This window comes from Mercenaria mercenaria, chromosome 2, assembly GCF_021730395.1.
Source record: "Mercenaria mercenaria strain notata chromosome 2, MADL_Memer_1, whole genome shotgun sequence".
In the NCBI taxonomy this organism is placed as follows: domain Eukaryota; kingdom Metazoa; phylum Mollusca; class Bivalvia; order Venerida; family Veneridae; genus Mercenaria; species Mercenaria mercenaria.
The window spans coordinates 66,225,227-66,244,843 of NC_069362.1; the positions used below are offsets into that span (position 1 = coordinate 66,225,227).

The window sequence follows — 19,617 nt, forward strand, 5'->3', positions numbered from 1 at the left end:
AAGGAAAACAATGCAAAACTGTTGGGAGGAGACATTTTTTGGAGTTCAAAAAGGGGAATAATTCTGTAAAGTGAAAAGCCAGAAATACCTGGTATGTGAAATGGTCAGATGTTCCTTAAAGCCTGTCTTAAGTTACAAAATAATATCCCTGTGTGCAACAAAGCCGAACCATTGAAGGAAACTATCCAGGACAAGTTTCATCTAACTTCCATCACACAGTTTTAGAGAAGACGCTGTTTGTAAAAAATATGAATGGAAGGAAGACGCCCAGTGAGTGATCACAACAGCTTACGAACAACTTAATAAAATAAGAGATATCAAAACTAAATGCAAAAAAGATTTATTTTTCAAAACAGACAGTTTACTTCAAACATAACATCATTTAAATATCTTTAACCAGATCTCACAGATGACCAATTTTTACACTAGAATAATGCTAATGTCTACATAAATCGAATGTTGAAACAGTATATATTATATATCACCTAGACAGGTCTTATACTTAACACTATGAATCAACAATTAGTGATTAACTACACTGAGGTATACAAATGCTGATTTTTAAACAATGAAAGTTAACCCAAGATCCAACTATAATTATGCCCATAGGACAGGGATGCCCCAACATACTGTGAAGCAAGTTTTTAGTACAGACCATTTTCACATAACATAATTATGTTTGACTTAAAAAGTTTGAAACAAATAGTATTCCGAAAAAGTTTTGCATAATGAGCAACTTCAAATCCATTCCTTTAACAAGGCAGTCTGAAAGACAGCTAAATCCCCCGCCACTGCTATGGATAGTGAAAGGGTAAAACCTTTGATTTTAGCTGTGACCTTGACCTTGAACTGACATGGCTGACTCATGAATTCTGCACAACGTCTTGATGAGGTGATCATTTGACCAAAGTTTCATGAAAATCCTTCAAGGTGTTTAGGAGATACAGAGCTGAAACCTTTGACCTTCAGTTGTGACCTTGACCTTGAGTTGACATGGCTGACTCATGAGTTCTTGATGAGGTGATCATTTGACCCAAGTTTGATGAAAATCCTTCAAGGGGTTCAGGAGATACAGAGTGGACACCAAATGGAAGGCTCAAACCTTCGACCCTTAGTTGTGACCTTGACCTTGAGCTGGCATGGTTGACTCATAATTTCTGCACATTGTTCTGATGAGGTAATCATTTGACCCAAGTTTTATAAAATTCCTTCAAGGGGTTTAGGAGATATAGAGCGGACACGAAATGGAAGGCTCAAACCTTTGACCTTCAGTTGTGACCTTGACCTTGAGGCGACATGGCTGACTCATAAGTTCTGCACATCGCCTTGATGAGGTGATCGTTTGATCCAAGTTTGATGAAAATCCTTCAAGGGGTTTAGGAGATATAGAGTGGACACAAAATGGAAGGCTCAAACCTTTGACCTTGAGTTGTGACCTTGACCTTGAGCCGGCATGGCTGACTCATGGGTTCTGCACATCGTCTTGATGAGGTGATCATTTGACTTAAGCTTTATAAAATTCCTTCAAGGGGTTTAGGAGATATAGAGCGGACACAAAATGGCAGGCTCAAACCTTTGACCTTGAGTTGTGACCTTGACCTTGAATCGACAAGGCTGACTCATGGGTTCTGCACATCGTCTTGATGAGGTGATCATTTGACCCAAGTTTCATGAAAATCCTTCAAGGGGTTTAGGAGATACGGACCGGACACGATTTTGTTATGGACGGAAGGACGCAGACCATTCCTATAATCCCTCCGCATTAAAAAGTGTTTAAGGAGTTGCTTGTCATCTGCACACCAAGCTTGTTTTTCTGTGAAAGATTGAAGCAAATCAAGCGAATACTGAGCGAAGAGTTGGACATAGATTCTGGGATGTAAATACCGATGTATGGACAGCAACAACTCTATGTGCTCTCCACGTAAAAGTTGGGGCATAATAAAACTAGACTAGCTCCTGCACTATGACATACTTCTGTTATATTTTCTTTTTTTATTTTCAGTTCTTGTGAATGGAGCCAGTCTATATCCTTCTTTCAAGTCTATATTCTGACAATCTTTCAATTGTTCTGTGAGAAACTGACTTTGACTCAAACGAAATTCAATCGAAATAAAACATGTAATTTTTTAATGTTTTATTACCAGTCTAGTGGCTAGTCAACAAGAAAACCTCAAGTAAAAGAAAAGCATTACGATCACCCTTTTTCAACAACTGATTTATATCCTGTTACTTTATTTTTTTCGAATGACAGTGTTTGCATGATTATGAATAATCATTTTACTATGTTTTTATAAGTATTGTATAAAAGCATAATGATAAGATCACTTTCACTAGTATGACTTCCTTCACTATTTGAAGCTGGCAGGTTGTCAATAAAACCAAATCACAAGGTTTTGCTACAGATCCGAATTTATGTAACAGAAATACCATCAAAATTGCCTTTCCCAGTACTAACATATGTAAGACAAACAAGCAAATTCATTGAATTGGTATCCCCCGCCAAAAGGGTTTGTGGTGAGGAATGGCAAAAAAATATTGAAAATGTGCATTTTTGAATATTTCAGGGTCCATAACTCTGGAAATAAGGGGTGGACCCAGATAAAAACTTGACGGGCATCATCACAGTATTTTGGTTCATGTTTATTAAAGTTTTATGAAATTCTACCTGCTACTTACTGAGAAATGGCTGTGGACGGATGCACATTTCAATACCCCACCTCCCAGTTTCATCGACTTGGGATAACAAAATTTCAGCAACCAAGCCTCTTTATACCATACTGTTTTTTTTTTTTAGTGTTTATGTCCCTGAAAATTTGTTAGTATATATGTCCTTGAAATAAAATCTTGAATATTCAATTAGTGAGGCATTTATAGCTCTCAACCTATTTTAGACAGTTCATGAATGATCCTCTTCCACACTTTCCTTAGCAACGCTTCTAGTTCCATTACATTTTATTAATAAATTCCGGTTCTTACACACTTTCAAGAACCTTGCAGCTTTAGTCCATGATTTTTAAGTCTCCTAAGTCATTTAATAACCACAGCTTATGAACTTTTCTGAAGTCAAAAGCCTGAAAGTAAATTATGAGCATGTCACATGATCTCTAAATGAGCCATTCGCCTGACCATCTATAAGTCCATTGACTATTCATATATAAAATGATCACAGATAAAAGTGTTGCAAAAATGACAATAAATGAGCATTTTTTTTTCATGTAGTTTCTTGTGTTGGTTTCAGGAATCCTGGGAGTGGAAGACTCATGCCTTCCTTTGCCTCGAAGAATGTGTACGACAACGTGATGTTATTTTCAAACTCTAGTTCCGGGTCCTCATCATAGTCCGGGTCAATGTAGAAAAACACGGGCATGTCCACCTGAAATATACACAAATAATTGTAAACATCAAGTACTGTTAAACAGCCTTTCACACTACTGGCAATTTATGTAATAAAATAAAATAGGTTTAAGAAATAATATATCTCATTTAGTGATTTGTTGCTGAATAAAATCATTGTTTGGAGTTCAGATGCGAAGGAATTATATCAGGAGGGCGCAGCCCGAGTGATATAATAATACGCATCTGAACGACAATGATTTTATTCAAGAACAAATCACTAAATGAGATATATTATTTCGATTCTAACACGTTACCAAGGATTTTAAAGTGCATCCTTGACAGCATTCATTAAATATTTGCCTGTTTTCAATCAGTTTTTTTTCCAGCGCGCCGCTATGCAGTAATAATTGTGACGTCAGAGCAGTGAATTGTTGAATAATAATTCACTGTTTTCAGCCTTCTTCGTTTAATAGGAAAATGAATCGGATCGTGTTAGAATTAATATTATATATGAGAAAAAAAACCAGTTTTATTACAAACAAGCATTATAAATATGAAACAGGAGAGACAGACAGGATGCCTTCTCTATAACTGCTATAGAAACGAAAAGCAGATCTTGTTTCATTACTTGTTCACTGGATGTCCTTGACAAACAGTATCCCCCAGTATTAGTGTATCTACAGGATATCTGATACAGCAACAGATCTGCTGAGATTTTCTCTTTCTCTCATACAAATACAAATGAATGCTGACTCTCATATTATAACTCTCATTAAATCTCATTATTTGAAGTGCTCCTTGTACCAAGATGCATTTTAAACTTGAAATATCACTGTTTGATAATAAAAGCACATAGATACATATCGTCACCTCAACGCAAGAAGTGGATAACTGCATTGACTTGAAGAAGGACTTATTCACTTTTTGCGCTAAGGTGACGATATGTGCAATGTATGTGCTCTCATACACCTTGAAGACGATACAACAAAACCTGTCTAGAAACAGGACTAAGAACAAGACACATCAAATGTATTCAATATAAAATGTATACTGGCACGCGAGTAGTCCCCGGACAGCAGTAGTCCCCGGACACCCGTCCGCAACACTCTATTTTCGTGAATCGTCTACATATTTTTGTGCCTAATCATACACACGCTTGTTTTGAAGAAGTTTATCAAGTTCATTTTTTCACGATTGTAGGACATTTGCCCCCAGGACATTTGCCACCCAATGAAAAAATGAACTCCTGGACATTTGCCCCCCAGTTGAAATGGCAGATAGGACATTTGCCCCCCATTGCTTATTTTTGGAATGGACATTTGCCCCCCAATATTTTTGTCCTATATGCCGGTATATATAACTGTATTTTTGGTTGTTTTATTATCAAAATTACTCTAAAAGGCAATTTTCAGTAAAAAAAAGTATTTTATTAATAATAATTTGATAAATATGTAAATTACTTTCAGGTGTTAAGGTAAATAATAGCCTATTATTGAGTAATAAAAGTGTTCATAACAGTGATATAATTTCTTCATTAGTGCAATGTTTTTAACACTCAAACTTGTTAATTTGGCAATTATCTACGACAAAATTGTATAAAACAAAGCCATTGTCCCCTAAAATATGACGAATGTCTTGTATCAAGTTCCCAAAAAATCACTGGGGGACAAAACTATTGGGGGGCAAATGTCAGTTTCAGAAATAAGCACTGGGGGGCAAATGTCCTATCTACCATTTCAACTGGGGGGCAAATGTCCAGCAGTCCACTTTTTCATTGGGGGGCAAATGTCCTGGGGGGCAAATGTCCGGATCCCTTTTTTCACAGGTAATCATTTGAGTATAATTAACGTGGAAATCCTACCGCATGGTTACTTGTTTACATTTTCTCTGGCGGGCTTCCGTTTTTATAGGCGCATGCGCAAAGAGAGCCCTCTCAGAGGTTTTCAAAAAAAAGCTACATGTCTTTACTTCACGCACTACAGCGATACATACACTTCAACAAAAAACTTATTTTCTTTGTGACAACATATACAAATTGCCAACATATTAAAGATCTTACGAGTGTTATAGCACTACATTGTCCAATTATCTGTAACTTAAGCATAACTATCATTTTCTGTTGTCGCAATTTCGTGTCCGGACAAATAAATATGACGCAAACTTGTGATCTTTTTACAGTTACATAAAATATCATTTGTCTTTTACATAATTCAAGCTCATATGGGCAGTTCTGAAGTAAATATTTCACAAACAACATGAACATTTTTGCTCTTACCTAAAGTGTTTTAGCTATACATGAGAACTATTTAGACATGTATGATAAATTTAGAAATTTTACACATTTTAGAGATATTTTATGCAGCCATGTGAAAGAAATTTGAGACTTGTAAGTTTTAAAAGTATGATTTTTTTTTGCAAGTAAAGGCAATTTAAGAATTCCAGACAGGTTATAATCTGTGTTAAATTATCTACTGAGTCATCAATGTATACATTTGTTGACTAGGACCGACACACAAACAAATGGACACGTGCAAAATGGGGTGAAAAATGTAGTTATCTTGAATGCAGTCTTTGATAGCACTTACATTACACTTTATTTGTTACAGACTGACTGATGTTACATCTGACAGGAGAAGAATGTAGAGGAATCAATAGGTTAGTGTCTACAACACACTCTGGGGAAAACAATCATACATTATTCAACTTGCCCCATTTCTTATCTACACTGTAGATAATACCAAAACTTTGATCTTTTATTTTGCTGAATAAGACAGAATATATGATTTATCACCAGTATCTTGTTTTATTGATGGAAAAGTTGATTATAATTCTAGATATATCAGTGGCTGCTACAGTTTCACTGAGCAATTTCTCCTAAATGATTCATGCCTCGATCTTATCCTACTCTTAACATTATCCATTCCATTATAACCAAGGGTTTCTACAGAATTTTTGAAATGTAGACAAAGAACACTGGCTTTATCCTTAAGTTTCAGGGGCCGGTTTTGTATTGTGGCCCAGGTATTTTTTCTAAATAAAAATTTAGGTAGATGTATTTTAAAGGCATTTATTTTCAACTGGTTATTTATGATGTTTACAGAACAAAGGATTCCTACCGAGGACTAATGTGTAAAATAGACCAACGCTTGAATCGATATTCCTAGTTCAGAGTAGATGGTTCAGTAGTCTAGAAAAAATAATTCTTCTATATATTCTGACTTCATCAGTCTTGGCTCTGATTATCTATGTTTTGAGAATAAAAGGGACATAATCATACAAAATTTGTATAGCCTCAGGAGTTATCTCCTGTGAACAAAACATAGGGTCTGAACACAGACTAATGGTTCAGTGTCTAAAACCTTACCCACGGTAACCGAAGTCAGACGAAATAGAAACAGTCCTACATCCATCTAGATTCTTTACACTTTGTGGAAAAAAGAAAATGGTTATGAGACACTTTTCTTACCACCATTATTTTCGTTTCAACAGGTCACATGCTTTGAAAATATAGATATGTTGTAAGTTAGTCATTTACAGAATATCTGATATCAGGGATATGTTGCACAAGATGTTAGATATGGGCCAGTTTCACATCAAAATTTTATGTCCTGAAACCGAAATTTTACTCATTTTTATCATAAAAGCAACGGAATCAGCAGACTGATAATGTCACATGATGAAGTACTAAGTATATGCAATACATTCACTCTACCCTTCCCTGACATTTCTCAAAATTGTATCTTCTATGATTTTTTTTCGCACTGGTATCAATGCAAATTTGTGGAATTTTCAAATTTATTGTCCCCTGATCCCATAATTCACAGAGACTTTTTTGGTACATATATGAAGTGTAATGTATAATACTGACCGCTGGGATGGCATTAGTTTACAGTCTGTGATCAGACACTTTAGTCAACTATTGATGTTATTATCTAGTACAGATTGTATTGACAACAGTATGGGAATTGTCACACCATACCGAGTTTCATCACATTTATTAACCAGTCAAAGTGTGACTACAGAACAATGTACAAAAGGAAGTCCATTCTTCCTTTCGTGGAAATGAATGGCTAATTAAGGATATACTAGACTACCACACTACAGATAGAACAATTTCCCCATTAAAGCCAATTTAACAAGTATGTGCCTTTATCAGTGATTTTCACTTATAAACAACTTGGCAAAGTATTTCCTTAGTATACCCTGCTATCAGATGATCAGTTAATATCAGACAACAGGGAAACACTTGACAAGTTCTCAAGCAGTTTCTGTTCTGCAATATATAGTGATGCACTTCAAATTGTTGTGTTACACACTTTAAATAAAATTTGTATCGCATTTTATCTACAGCATACAGCCAAACCTGTATTAAAGCAGCTACCAAGGGGAGTGACACAGTTTGGCACAGTCTGGCTGTTTAAGCCAGCTGGCTGCTTAAGACAATTTGAAATCAGAATAAAAAGAGATCACAGAGTGATCTTAGCGCCCACCAATGTGCCATTTTTGAGTGTTCTAAATTTCAAGACTTACTGACTAGCTCAAGGTCAAATTTCATTTCCGTACACAACTCTTTGCATGTGGTCCAAATTTGAAAGCTGTAGCTTGAGAAATGTGAAAGTAGGTCACTAGATCAATTTCAAGGACGAAATGTGAAAGTAGGTCACTAGTTCAAAATCAAGGTCAAATTACACTTCAGAACACAAATTTATGCATGTGGTCCAAATTTAAAGCCTGTACCTTCAAAAATGTGGAAGTAGGTCACTAGGTCAATGTCAAGGTCAAAGTTTGTTTCGGTACACAATCCTATGCATGTGGTCTAAATTTGAAGCCTGTAGCTACAGAAATGTGAAAGTAGGTCACTACGTCAATCTTAAGGTCAAAGTTCATTTCGGTACACAAAACTATGCATGTGGTCCAAATTTGAAGGCTGTAGCTCGAGAAATGTGAAAGTAGGTCACTAGGTCAAAATCAAGGTCAAATTTTATTTCGGAACACAGAACTATGCATGTGTTCCAAATTTGAAGCCTGTACCTTCAAAAATGTGAAAGTAGGTCACTAGGTCAATGTAAAGGTCAAAGTTTGTTTCGGTACACAAAACTATGCATGTGGTCCAAATTTGAAGGCTGTAGCTTGAGAAATGTGAAAGTAGGTCAGTAGGTCAAAATCAAGGTCAAATTCCAATTCAGAACACAAAACTATGCATGTGGTCCAAATTTGAAGCCTGTACCTTCAAAAATGTGAAAGTAGGTCACTAGGTCAAAGTCAAGGTCAAAGTTTTTTCAGTGCACAAAACTATGCAAGTGGTCCAAATTTGAAGGCTGTAGCTACAGAAATGTGAAAGTAGGTCACTAGGTCAAAATCAAGGTCAACTCATGTCAAGGTTCATCTTGCCACTCAAAACCATACATGTGGTCCAAATTTGAATGTTGTAGGTTATTGACAAGAAGATTTTAAAATCTTTTCCCTATATAAGTCTATATGAACCATGTGACTCCCCAGGGCGGGGCCATATTTGACCCTAGGGGGATAATTTGAACAAACTTGGTAGAGAACCACTAGATGATGCTACATTACAAATGCCAAAGCCCTAGGCTTTGTGGTTTGGACAAGAAGATTTTCAACGTTTTTCCCTATGTAAGTCTATGTAAACCATGTGACCCCCGGGACGGAGCCATATTTGACCCTAGGGGGATAATTTGAACAATCTTAGTAGAAGACCACTAGATGATGTCATATACAAAATATCAAAGCCCTAGGCCCTGTGGTTTTGAACAAGAGGTTTTTCAAAGTTTTTCCCTATATAAGTCTATATAAACCATGTGACCCCTGGGGCGGGGCCATATTAGACCCCAAGGAAATATTTTGAATCATCTTGGTAGAGGACCACTAGATGATGCTTCATACCAAATATCAAAGCCCTAGGCTCTGTGGTTTTGGACAAGAAGATTTTCAAAGTTTTTCCCTATATAAATCTATGTAAATTATAGAAATAAACAAAGGGCCATAACTTACTAAAAAATTGTTGAACCAGTCTGATTTTCAGGGGGACACAACTTGGGTACCAATACATCATTCTGACGAAGTTTGGTCAAAATCCCCCAGGTAGTTCTGAGGAGATGCGATAACGAGAAATTGTTAACGGATGGAAGGACAGACGGACTGACGGACGGACGGACGGACGGATGGAAGGACGACGGACCACGGACGCAGAGTGATTTGAATAGCCCACCATCTGATGATGGTGGGCTAAAAATTCAAATTGGAAAGTCAGCTGACTGGCTGCTCAAGTCAGGTGGTTGTTTACAAAAGGTGGCTGCTGAAGCAGGTTCAACTGTAACTTACTACAGAGAATGCCTGAAATTTCTAGCAGAACCAGCGCCGGTGTTGACTTTGTTTACATTGCCAAAATGGTTCAAGCTTTCTGGGAATGTCATGACCTGCAAACGCCTTAGCTTGCAAATCATCACAACTGATCAACATGCATTCTTTAGTAGTTATGTAAGTTTGTTCATTCTGATTTGAACAAAACAGGTATGTAACACCCACATGAAATATATACCTGTCACCATCCTCCTTTAACTATGGTGTATCATTTGGGCCAAAAGTCTTCTTTGTAATTGTTCTTTCAAAATAAACCGGAACAAAATTATGAAAGTATGACATTGTGTGCATGCATGAATATATATGTGCACATATACACATTTTTTTATCCTACCCCTATGTTCTGTGTATTTATCAGGCCAATATAAACCTCTCATGTTAACTTAAGATTTACAAAACAGCAAAATGTCAATGCATTATTTTTGTATCAAACAAAAATATGTTGCCATTGTTAGGTTTCTTGGCTGAAGGATAAATACATATACATATATGCCTATACTTTAACAAGTGCACATGACAAATATGGAAGTCCATGTTTAATTTTTACAAGTGCACATGTTATTATACAGGTCATTACGCATGCATGCACATACATATTAATGCATGCAAATATGAAATGTATTTTGTGCACAGTTATATTTTTGCACACACTCATTCATTTGTATGTGCAGATCAGTGTTCTAGCCAGGATTTTGTTACAGCCGGGTTTTTTTTTTGTGCAGTTAACCACAATAAACAATTGAGAAGATAAATAATAAGACTTACATGAAACAGCTTAAGAAAATGTTAGTGTTTGAAATTATTTTTTGTCCAATGGCATTGCAGTATTTTTCAAATTATCGGGAAATTTATTTTGGTATATCAACATTTACTTCCAGTCGTTTATTAACCTGTTAAGTCACATACTGTAGGAACTTAAATTTGTAAAGAAAAAATAATTTCAAACACTTAACAGGTTAGTGTTAAATATAAGTAAGCATTAAATTTTATCAAATTAAACTGGTCGCGCAGCGATAAATGCTTACTAATAAACACTAATCTATACTAAAAAATCTATATTTATCTGTGGAAGCTTAAGTAAATACACCAACAAAAAGTAATTATGCAAGAATCATTATTTAATAGTTTTTCCTTGATTTAATTTGAAATTGGGGATGAAAGTAATTATGTATTATGAATTTTTCCTGCACTAAGTTTCTATCAAAACATAGCAGCTCTGAAGAAATTTATCCTTACAGTGTCAAAAACAATCTACCTTTTAAACCTATCAATAATTCTGTGTGAATCTGCAGCTCATTTCATGAAAGAATATTATATATAACAGTAATTTAATCAAATAAATTGCAGTTTTCTACCTTCTCTGACACTGTGTATTGACTTATCCAAATGAGAGTAGTCTGTGTTTTTGGGAGGATATTTGCCAATTGTGTTTGTATTTCTGCAAGTTTTGCAACTATTTTTATTGAAATAGCCTACATTCTACTTGCTAGACATAGAACAGACAATATTAATGTTTCAACATGTTCTAACAGCGTCCATTTTTATTTCAACTGAACAGATTCGTCAGTTTCTGCCAACCAATTTCGTGTTAATTAATGTCAAAATTGATTACATGCAATATAAAACTTTGTTTGATATATACAAGTATTTGAACCTGATGTATTTCCCATCAAAATAAAAGAAAGTCCTGCATGAAAACAAATTTAAAGCACATCTTGACAAATGCGGTAAAATAAGCCAATAATCTGTTTGTAACACTTTCTGTGGTGGCATTCTGCGACAATAACCTTATGAATTTTACCTCTGGGGTAGTTATTGGCTGTTTATGTTTAAAAGTGATAAGATGTGTACATGACAATTTGTATAGTGAAATTTTATAGTCGGGCGCTAAGATATTTTAGCCGGGCGCAGTGCCCAGCTGAAAGGGCCTGGAAAAAACCCTGCAGATACATACTGAAATGAGCACACTTTCAAAGTAGACTTTGGTTGCAAATGGTACACCATATTTAACAGTCAAATACAAGCTGATGGTTGTGTATCAAACTTTAATGTAAATTGGACATTACTTCCTCATCAAATTACAATTACAAGATCGGATATCTCAGTTTTTTCTTCTAAAATATATGTTTGTTTACGGAACAACTGAACCCTCTTTGGTTACCAAGTTTGTACTTAATGACAAACTTATGGTAAATTAATACTCAACAAAAAACAAAACCACCTATTTTTTAAAGTGATTCATAGAGACTCCAGTGAAATGTTCATTTCAAATTCAAAGCTTTTTACCTAACTTTATGCAAAATACAGAAAGGGAGATCATTTCATCATGGACTTTCTTTTTAATCATCAGTGTATCAGGTTTTCACTAATTTCTCATCAGAAACTGAAAACAAGGACAGCATTTAAAAACGCTTGAAAGTGGTTCGCTTAGCTCTTGCTATGAGAGGGCAGGGAAGGAGCTCAAAGTGATATGCCATTGAAAAATCAAAGAAGCAATTTGAATCATTGTGCCTAAAAATGAATATAAACATGCATCAAGTCCCTGAAATATTTCCAGTGTTGAGATCCTATTTGGCATTTGTTTCAAATACGCAAGCTTCTATGTGCTCAACTGGCTCAGCTACCCAAAATTGTAACCTAACTGCTGCACATTAGGAAGAAGCGATTGATACAATATTCTACTTGTGATACATTGATCCTTTGCGTGTCATTGAGCAGTTTTTGTTCAAGCCAGCTTTCGATTGGTCACTTTTTCATAAACAAACCATCATTTTGTTTTAGGTTGCTTGATTGCTCTTTGTAATTGAAGGAAAAAGCAGAATGCCAGGAATTGGAAATGTTTGGCCTTTTAGGTAGTTTTCATAGTAAATTCCTATCATAATACTGGCTCTCCGAGGCAAGACATCAGTAGTTAGTATAAGAAGAAAGATAACTTTGTAACTGTTCTTGTACCATTTGCCCTCTCTCTCGCTGAAGGAATACTAAAGTCATATTATTGTCTTCAAGGGACATACCTCCAGATGAACATTTGACAAGAGGACCGCAATTATCACCACGCAGCAGAGCAATATACACCCAAAGGTATTACCGTTGACCCCTAAATGTGACCTTGACGCTGAAGCGAGCCATCCTAAACATGCGCTCTCAAGTCGTCTCTATGCGGTGAATATTTGTGCCAAGTTGCTTTAAAATCCTTCAAGCAGTTCAAGAGTTACAGAGCAGACATGAAACAAAGTCATATAACCTTTGACCCCTAAGTGTGACCTTGACCTTGAAGTGAACAATTTAAAACATATGCTCTGCATGTCTCGGTGGGGTGAATATTTGTGTCAAGTTTCTTCGGAATCCTTCAAGGGTTTAAAGAGTTACAGACGGACACGAAATTGCTAACGGACGGACGGACAAACAGACTGACTCTGATATTTTCTAAATCCAAAAGGGGCCATAATTCTTGCAAAAAGCAGGATGGAGTTATGTTTCTTGCTGTGCAGAGTCAGCTTTTGATGGTGAACAAGTGTGCAAGTTTTAAGGCAATTCTAAGCTTTGATAGTTTAGGAGAAAAGCTGACCTAAACACAAAACTTAACCAAGAAATCTGATTTTCTAAGTCCAAAAGGGGCAATAATTCTTGCAAAAAGCAGGATGGAGTTATGTTTCTTGCAGTACAGAGTCAGCTAATGATGGTGAACAAGTGTTGCAAGTTTTAAAGCAATAGCTTTGTTAGTTTAGGAAAAAAGCTGACCTTAACATAAAACTTAACCAGGCAACGCCGACGCCTATCAAGGGATGACAATAACTCATCATTTTTCTACAAAAAATCAGATGAGCTAAAAATGTAAACAGCAATTTGGAGGCCTGCAGATTTAAAGGTTTCAAGCTGACAGGATAGAGGGAAAGATGGACAGATGGATGGACAAATGGACAAAACAAAAGTATTCAAAATACAACCCCATTCCAAAAATCTTTTTATAAATTTACAATAAATCTATCAAGTAAGATTCTCCATCCACTCAGTCTGTTTTATAATGAACACTGTGGTATGTAATAAAATTTACCAGAATATAGAACAATTTATAACATCTATTATAACATCTAATTTTACCATGGAAACAGACAGTGTATATCACATACAGATACTGTAAGAGTCAACTTATCCTTATTTGGAAGCATGATATAGCAAAGAAGCCAGAGGTATTATTGGCTATTGACAGCCGCTTTGTTAGTCTCAGACAATTAGGGACAACCAGACAGCGGTCACACCAAGTTCATGTCTCATGTTAATGCAATGGCTTCCTGCAGCTTTTGCCATCACCAAATATGAGAAATGTTGGAAAACTATCAGATAGCAAAAATCGTAATTGTTTGGGCAAATATGGAGAAAAATCAAAATATCTCAGTATCACTATTAACAAAGGATGAAAAACCGATCTTGGAGACTGCGAAAATCTTATACAGTAGAATCTCACATGTGCAGACATTGATGGCAAGATTAAAATGTGCCTGTTGTACACAGGCTGTTGGTCTATAGAGGTCACTTTTACTAAGTACTCTATCAATTGGGAAAGATAGGATGAGCCTTTGTAGAAAGATGACTGTTAGAGGGGCCATTTAAATCTGTTATTTGAAGCTGTTACGGTACAACATTTTCATTTTAAGATAATGCAGAACAAAAACATCTGAATGATCACTATGGCTCCACTAAAATAAGCTTTACAGAGAGATCAGCAAAACAGACAAGAAAACTCTTGGAGCTAATTTGACAATCTGATGTTATTAATGACTTTATTCAATATGTGATAACCTCCCTTTAATACAATCATTTAAAACTTTGAAAAAATAGTGTAAGTACAATTTTTTCCTATTTACGTTGTAGACTGCTGATTTTGGCAATGCATGGTTTTATTTTCAGCAAAACTGGTCAAAAAAACTAATTCAAAACATACATTAATTCATGCAATGTTAAGTACAAAAGTAAAAATGTATAACTTACTACAACAAGCAAATTCTTCACAGTGGTGTCTATGTCAGAGATCTTTCAAATTCTTAAACAGCAAATAATGGAACATACACCAATGTTTGATTCAGACAAGAGTCAAAGGAAAAGACAGCTGGACAGGTCATCAGTAATGTTGTATTTGACAGACAACAGTATTGTAACAGGTGATGGTCATCAGTAATCTATTGTCTCATAGACTGCTATAAGAATGTCTGGAATGATCATCAGTAATTTAGTGTCTCTTAGACTGCTACCAGAATGTCGGGAACAGGTCATCAGTAATCTAGTGTCTCATAGACTGCTATCAGAATGTGAGGAACAGGTCATCAGTAATTTATTGTCTCACAGACTGTTATCAGAATGACAGGTACAGGTCATCAGTAACTTAGTGTCTCAGAGACTGATATCAGAATGTCAGGAACAGGTCATCAGTAATCTAGTGTCCCACAGACTGCTATCAGAATGTCAGGAACAGGTCATCAGTATTGTAGTGTCTCAAAGACTGCTATCAGAATGTCAGGTACAGGTCATCAGTAATTTAGTGTCTAACAGACTGTTATCAGAATGTCAGGTACATGTCATCAGTAATCAAATGTCACACAGACTGCTATCAGAATGTCAGGAACAGGTCATCAGTAATCTAGTGTCTCAAAGACTGCTATAAGAATGTCAGGAACAGGTCATCAGTAATTTATTGTCTCATAGACTGTTACCAGAATGTCAGGTACAGGTCATCAGTAATTTAGTGTCTTATAGACTGCTATCAGAATGTCAGGTACAGGTCATCAGTAATTTAGTGTCTCATAGACTATTATCAGAATGTCATGTACAGGTCATCAGTAATTTAGTGTCTCATAGACTATTATCAGAGTGTCAGGTTAAGGTCATCAATAATCTAGTGTCTCATAGACTGATATCAGAATGTCAGGTACAGGTCATCAGTAATTTAGTGTCTCATAGACTGACATCAGAGCGTCAGGTACAGGACATCAGTAATTTAGTGTCTCATAGACTGACATCAGAGTGTCAGGTACAGAACATCTGTAATTTAGTGTCTCATAGACTGATATCAGAGTGTCAGTTAAAGGTCATCAGTCATTTAGTGTCTCATAGACTGATATAAGAGTGTCAGGTTAAGGTCATCAGTAATCTAGTGTCTCATAGACTGTTATCAGAATGTCAGGTACAGGTCATCAGTAATCTAGTGTCTCATAGACTGTTATCAGAATGTCAGGTACAGGTCATCAGTAATTTAGTGTCTCATAGACTGATATCAGAGTGTCAGGTACAGGGCATCAGTAATTTAGTGTCTCATAGACTGCTACCAGAATGTCGGGAACAGGTCGCAAGTAATCTAGTGTCTCATAGACTGCTACCAGAATGTCGGGAACAGGTCATCAGTAATCTAGTGTTTCATAGACTGCTACCAGAATGTCGGGAACAGGTCGTAAGTAATCTAGTGTCTCATAGACAGCTACCAGAATGTCAGGAACAGGTCATCAGTATTGTAGTGTCTCACAGACTGTTATCAGAATGTCAGGTACAGGTCTTCAGTAATTTAGCGTCTTATAGACAGTTATCAGAGTGTCAGGAACAGGTCATCAGTAATGTAGTGTCTCAAAGACTGCTATCGGAGTGTCAGGTACAGGTCAACAGTAATTTAGTGTCTCAAAGACTGCTACCAAAATGTCGGGAACAGGTCATCAGTATTGCAGTGTCTCATAAACTGCTATCAGAATGTCGGTACAGGTCATCAGTAATCTAGTGTCTCATATAGACTGCTACCAGAATGTCGAGAACAGGTCATAAGTAATCTAGTGTCTCATAGACTGCTACCAGAATGTCAGGAACAGGTCATTAGTTATCTAGTGTCTCATAGACTGCTACCAGAATGTCGGGAACAGGTCGTAAGTAATCTAGTGTCTTATAGACTGCTACCAGAATGTCAGGAACAGGTCATCAGTATTGTAGTGTCTTACAGACTGCTATCAGAATGTCAGGTACAGGCCATCAGTAATTTAGTGTCTCATAGACTGCTACCAGAATGTCAGGTACAGGTCATCAGGATTAAGTGTGTCATAGACTGCTACAAGAATGTCAGGTACAGGTCATCAGTAATTTAGTGTCTCATAGACTATTATCAGAATGTCATGTACAGGTCATCAGTAATTTAGTGTCTCATAGACTATTATCAGAGTGTCAGGTACAGGTCATCAGTAATCTAGTGTCTCATAGACTGCTATCAGAATGTCAGGTACAGGTCATCAGTAATTTAGTGTCTCATAGACTGATATCAGAGTGTCAGGTACAGGACATCAGTAATTTAGTGTCTCATAGACTGATATAAGAGTGTCAGGTTAAGGTCATCAGTAATCTAGTGTCTCATAGACTGTTATCAGAATGTCAGGTACAGGTCATCAGTAATTTAGTGTCTCATAGACTGACATCAGAGTGTCAGGTACAGGACATCAGTAATTTAGTGTCTCATAGACTGACATCAGAGTGTCAGGTACAGAACATCTGTAATTTAGTGTCTCATAGACTGATATCAGAGTGTCAGTTACAGGTCATCAGTCATTTAGTGTCTCATAGACTGATATAAGAGTGTCAGGTTAAGGTCATCAGTAATCTAGTGTCTCATAGACTGTTATCAGAATGTCAGGTACAGGTCATCAGTAATCTAGTGTCTCATAGACTGTTATCAGAATGTCAGGTACAGGTCATCAGTAATTTAGTGTCTCATAGACTGATATCAGAGTGTCAGGTACAGGGCATCAGTAATTTAGTGTCTCATAGACTGCTACCAGAATGTCGGGAACAGGTCACAAATAATCTAGTGTCTCATAGACTGCTACCAGAATGTCGGGAACTGGTCATCAGTAATCTAGTGTTTCATAGACTGCTACCAGAATGTCGGGAACAGGTCGTAAGTAATCTAGTGTCTCATAGACAGCTACCAGAATGTCGGGAACAGGTCATCAGTATTGTAGTGTCTCACAGACTGTTATCAGAATGTCAGGTACAGGTCATCAGTAATTTAGCGTCTTATAGACAGTTATCAGAGTGTCAGGAACAGGTCATCAGTAATGTTGTGTCTCAAAGACTGCTATCGGAGTGTCAGGTACAGGTCAACAGTAATTTAGTGTCTCAAAGACTGCTACCAAAATGTCAGGAACAGGTCATCAGTATTGCAGTGTCTCATAGACTGCTATCAGAATGTCGGTACAGGTCATCAGTAATCTAGTGTCTCATTAAGACTGCTACCAGAATGTCGGGAACAGGTCGTAAGTAATCTAGTGTCTCATAGACTGCTACCAGAATGTCAGGAACAGGTCGTTAGTTATCTAGTGTCTCATAGACTGCTACCAGAATGTCGGGAACAGGTTGTAAGTAATCTAGTGTCTCACAGACTGCTACCAGAATGTCAGGAACAGGTCATCAGTATTGTAGTGTCTTACAGACTGCTATCAGAATGTCAGGTACAGGTCATCAGTAATTTAGTGTCTCATAGACTGCTACCAGAATGTCAGGTACAGGTCATCAGGATTAAGTGTCTCATAGACTGCTACAAGAATGTCAGGTACAGGTCATCAATAATTTAGTGTCTCATAGACTGCTATCAGAATGTCAGGAACAGGTCATCAGTATTGTAGTGTCTCATAGACTGCTATCAGAATGTCAGAAACAGGTCATCAGTAATTTAGTGTCTCACAGACTGCTATCAGAATGTCAGGTACAGGTCATCGGTATTGTAGTGTCTCATAGACTGCTACCAGAATGTCAGGGACAGGTCATCAGTAATTTAGTGTCTCATAGACTGCTATCAGAATGTCAGGTACAGGTCATCAGTATTGTAGTGTCTCGTAGACTGCTATCAGAATGTCAGGAACAGATCATCAGTAATTTAGTCTCTCATAGACTGCTATCAGAATGTCAGGTACAGGTCATCAGTATTGTAGTGTCTCGTAGACTGCTATCAAAATGTCAGGTACAGGTCATCAGTAATTTAGTGTCTCGTAGACTGTTATCAGAATGTCAGGTACAGGTCATCAGTATTGTAGTGTCTTGTAGACTGCTATCAGAATGTCAGGAACAGGTCATCAGTAATTTAGTGTCTCATAGACTGCTATCAGAATGTCAGGTACAGGTCATCAGTATTGTAGTGTCTCATAGACTGCTATCAGAATGTCAGGAACAGGTCATCAGTAATGTAGTGTCTCATAGACTGCTATCAGAATGTCAGGAACAGGTCATCAGTAACTTAGTGTCTCATAGATTGCTACCAGAATGTCAGGTACAGGTCATCAGGAAAAAAGTGTCTCATAAACTGCTACCAGAATGTCAGGTACAGGTCATCAGTAATTTAGTGTCTCATAGACTGCTACTAGAATGTCAGGAACAGGTCATCAGTATTGTAGTGTCTCACAGACTGCTATCAGAATGTCAGGTACAGGTCATCAGTAATCTAGTGTCTCACAGGCTGCTATCAGAATGTCAGGTACAGGTCATCAGTAATCTAGTGTCTCATAGACTGCTATCAGAATGTCAGGTACTGGTGATCAATACTGTACTGTCTCAAAGACTGCTACCAGCATGTCAAGAACAGATCATCAGAATTGTAGTGTCTCATAGACTGCTATCAAAATGTCAGGTACAGGTCATTGGTACTGTAGTGTCTGACAGACTGCTATCAGAATGTCAGGTACAGGTCATCAGTAATCTAGTGTCTCATAGACTGCTATCAGAATGTCAGGTACTGGTCATCAATATTGTAGTGTCTCACAGACTGCTACCAGAATGTCAAGAACAGGTCATCAGTATTGAAGTGTCAAACAGACTGCAACCAGAATGTCGGGAACAGGTCATCAGTATTTTAGTGTCTCATAGACTGCTACCAGAATGTTT

General features: G+C 36.9%; 1 protein-coding gene across 1 annotated transcript in view; it reads right to left on the reverse strand.

Moving 5' to 3' along the window:
* Positions 1–324: 324 nt before the first annotated feature.
* Positions 325–19,617, reverse strand: part of LOC123564143 (cytochrome c oxidase assembly protein COX11, mitochondrial-like) — a 53,112-nt gene continuing 33,819 nt past the window's right edge. Inside the window, exon 6 of the mRNA XM_053536810.1 lies at positions 325–3,373. Coding sequence (XP_053392785.1) covers positions 3,212–3,373 — 162 coding nt within the window. The 3' untranslated portion in view covers positions 325–3,211. The remainder of the gene's footprint in view (positions 3,374–19,617) is intronic.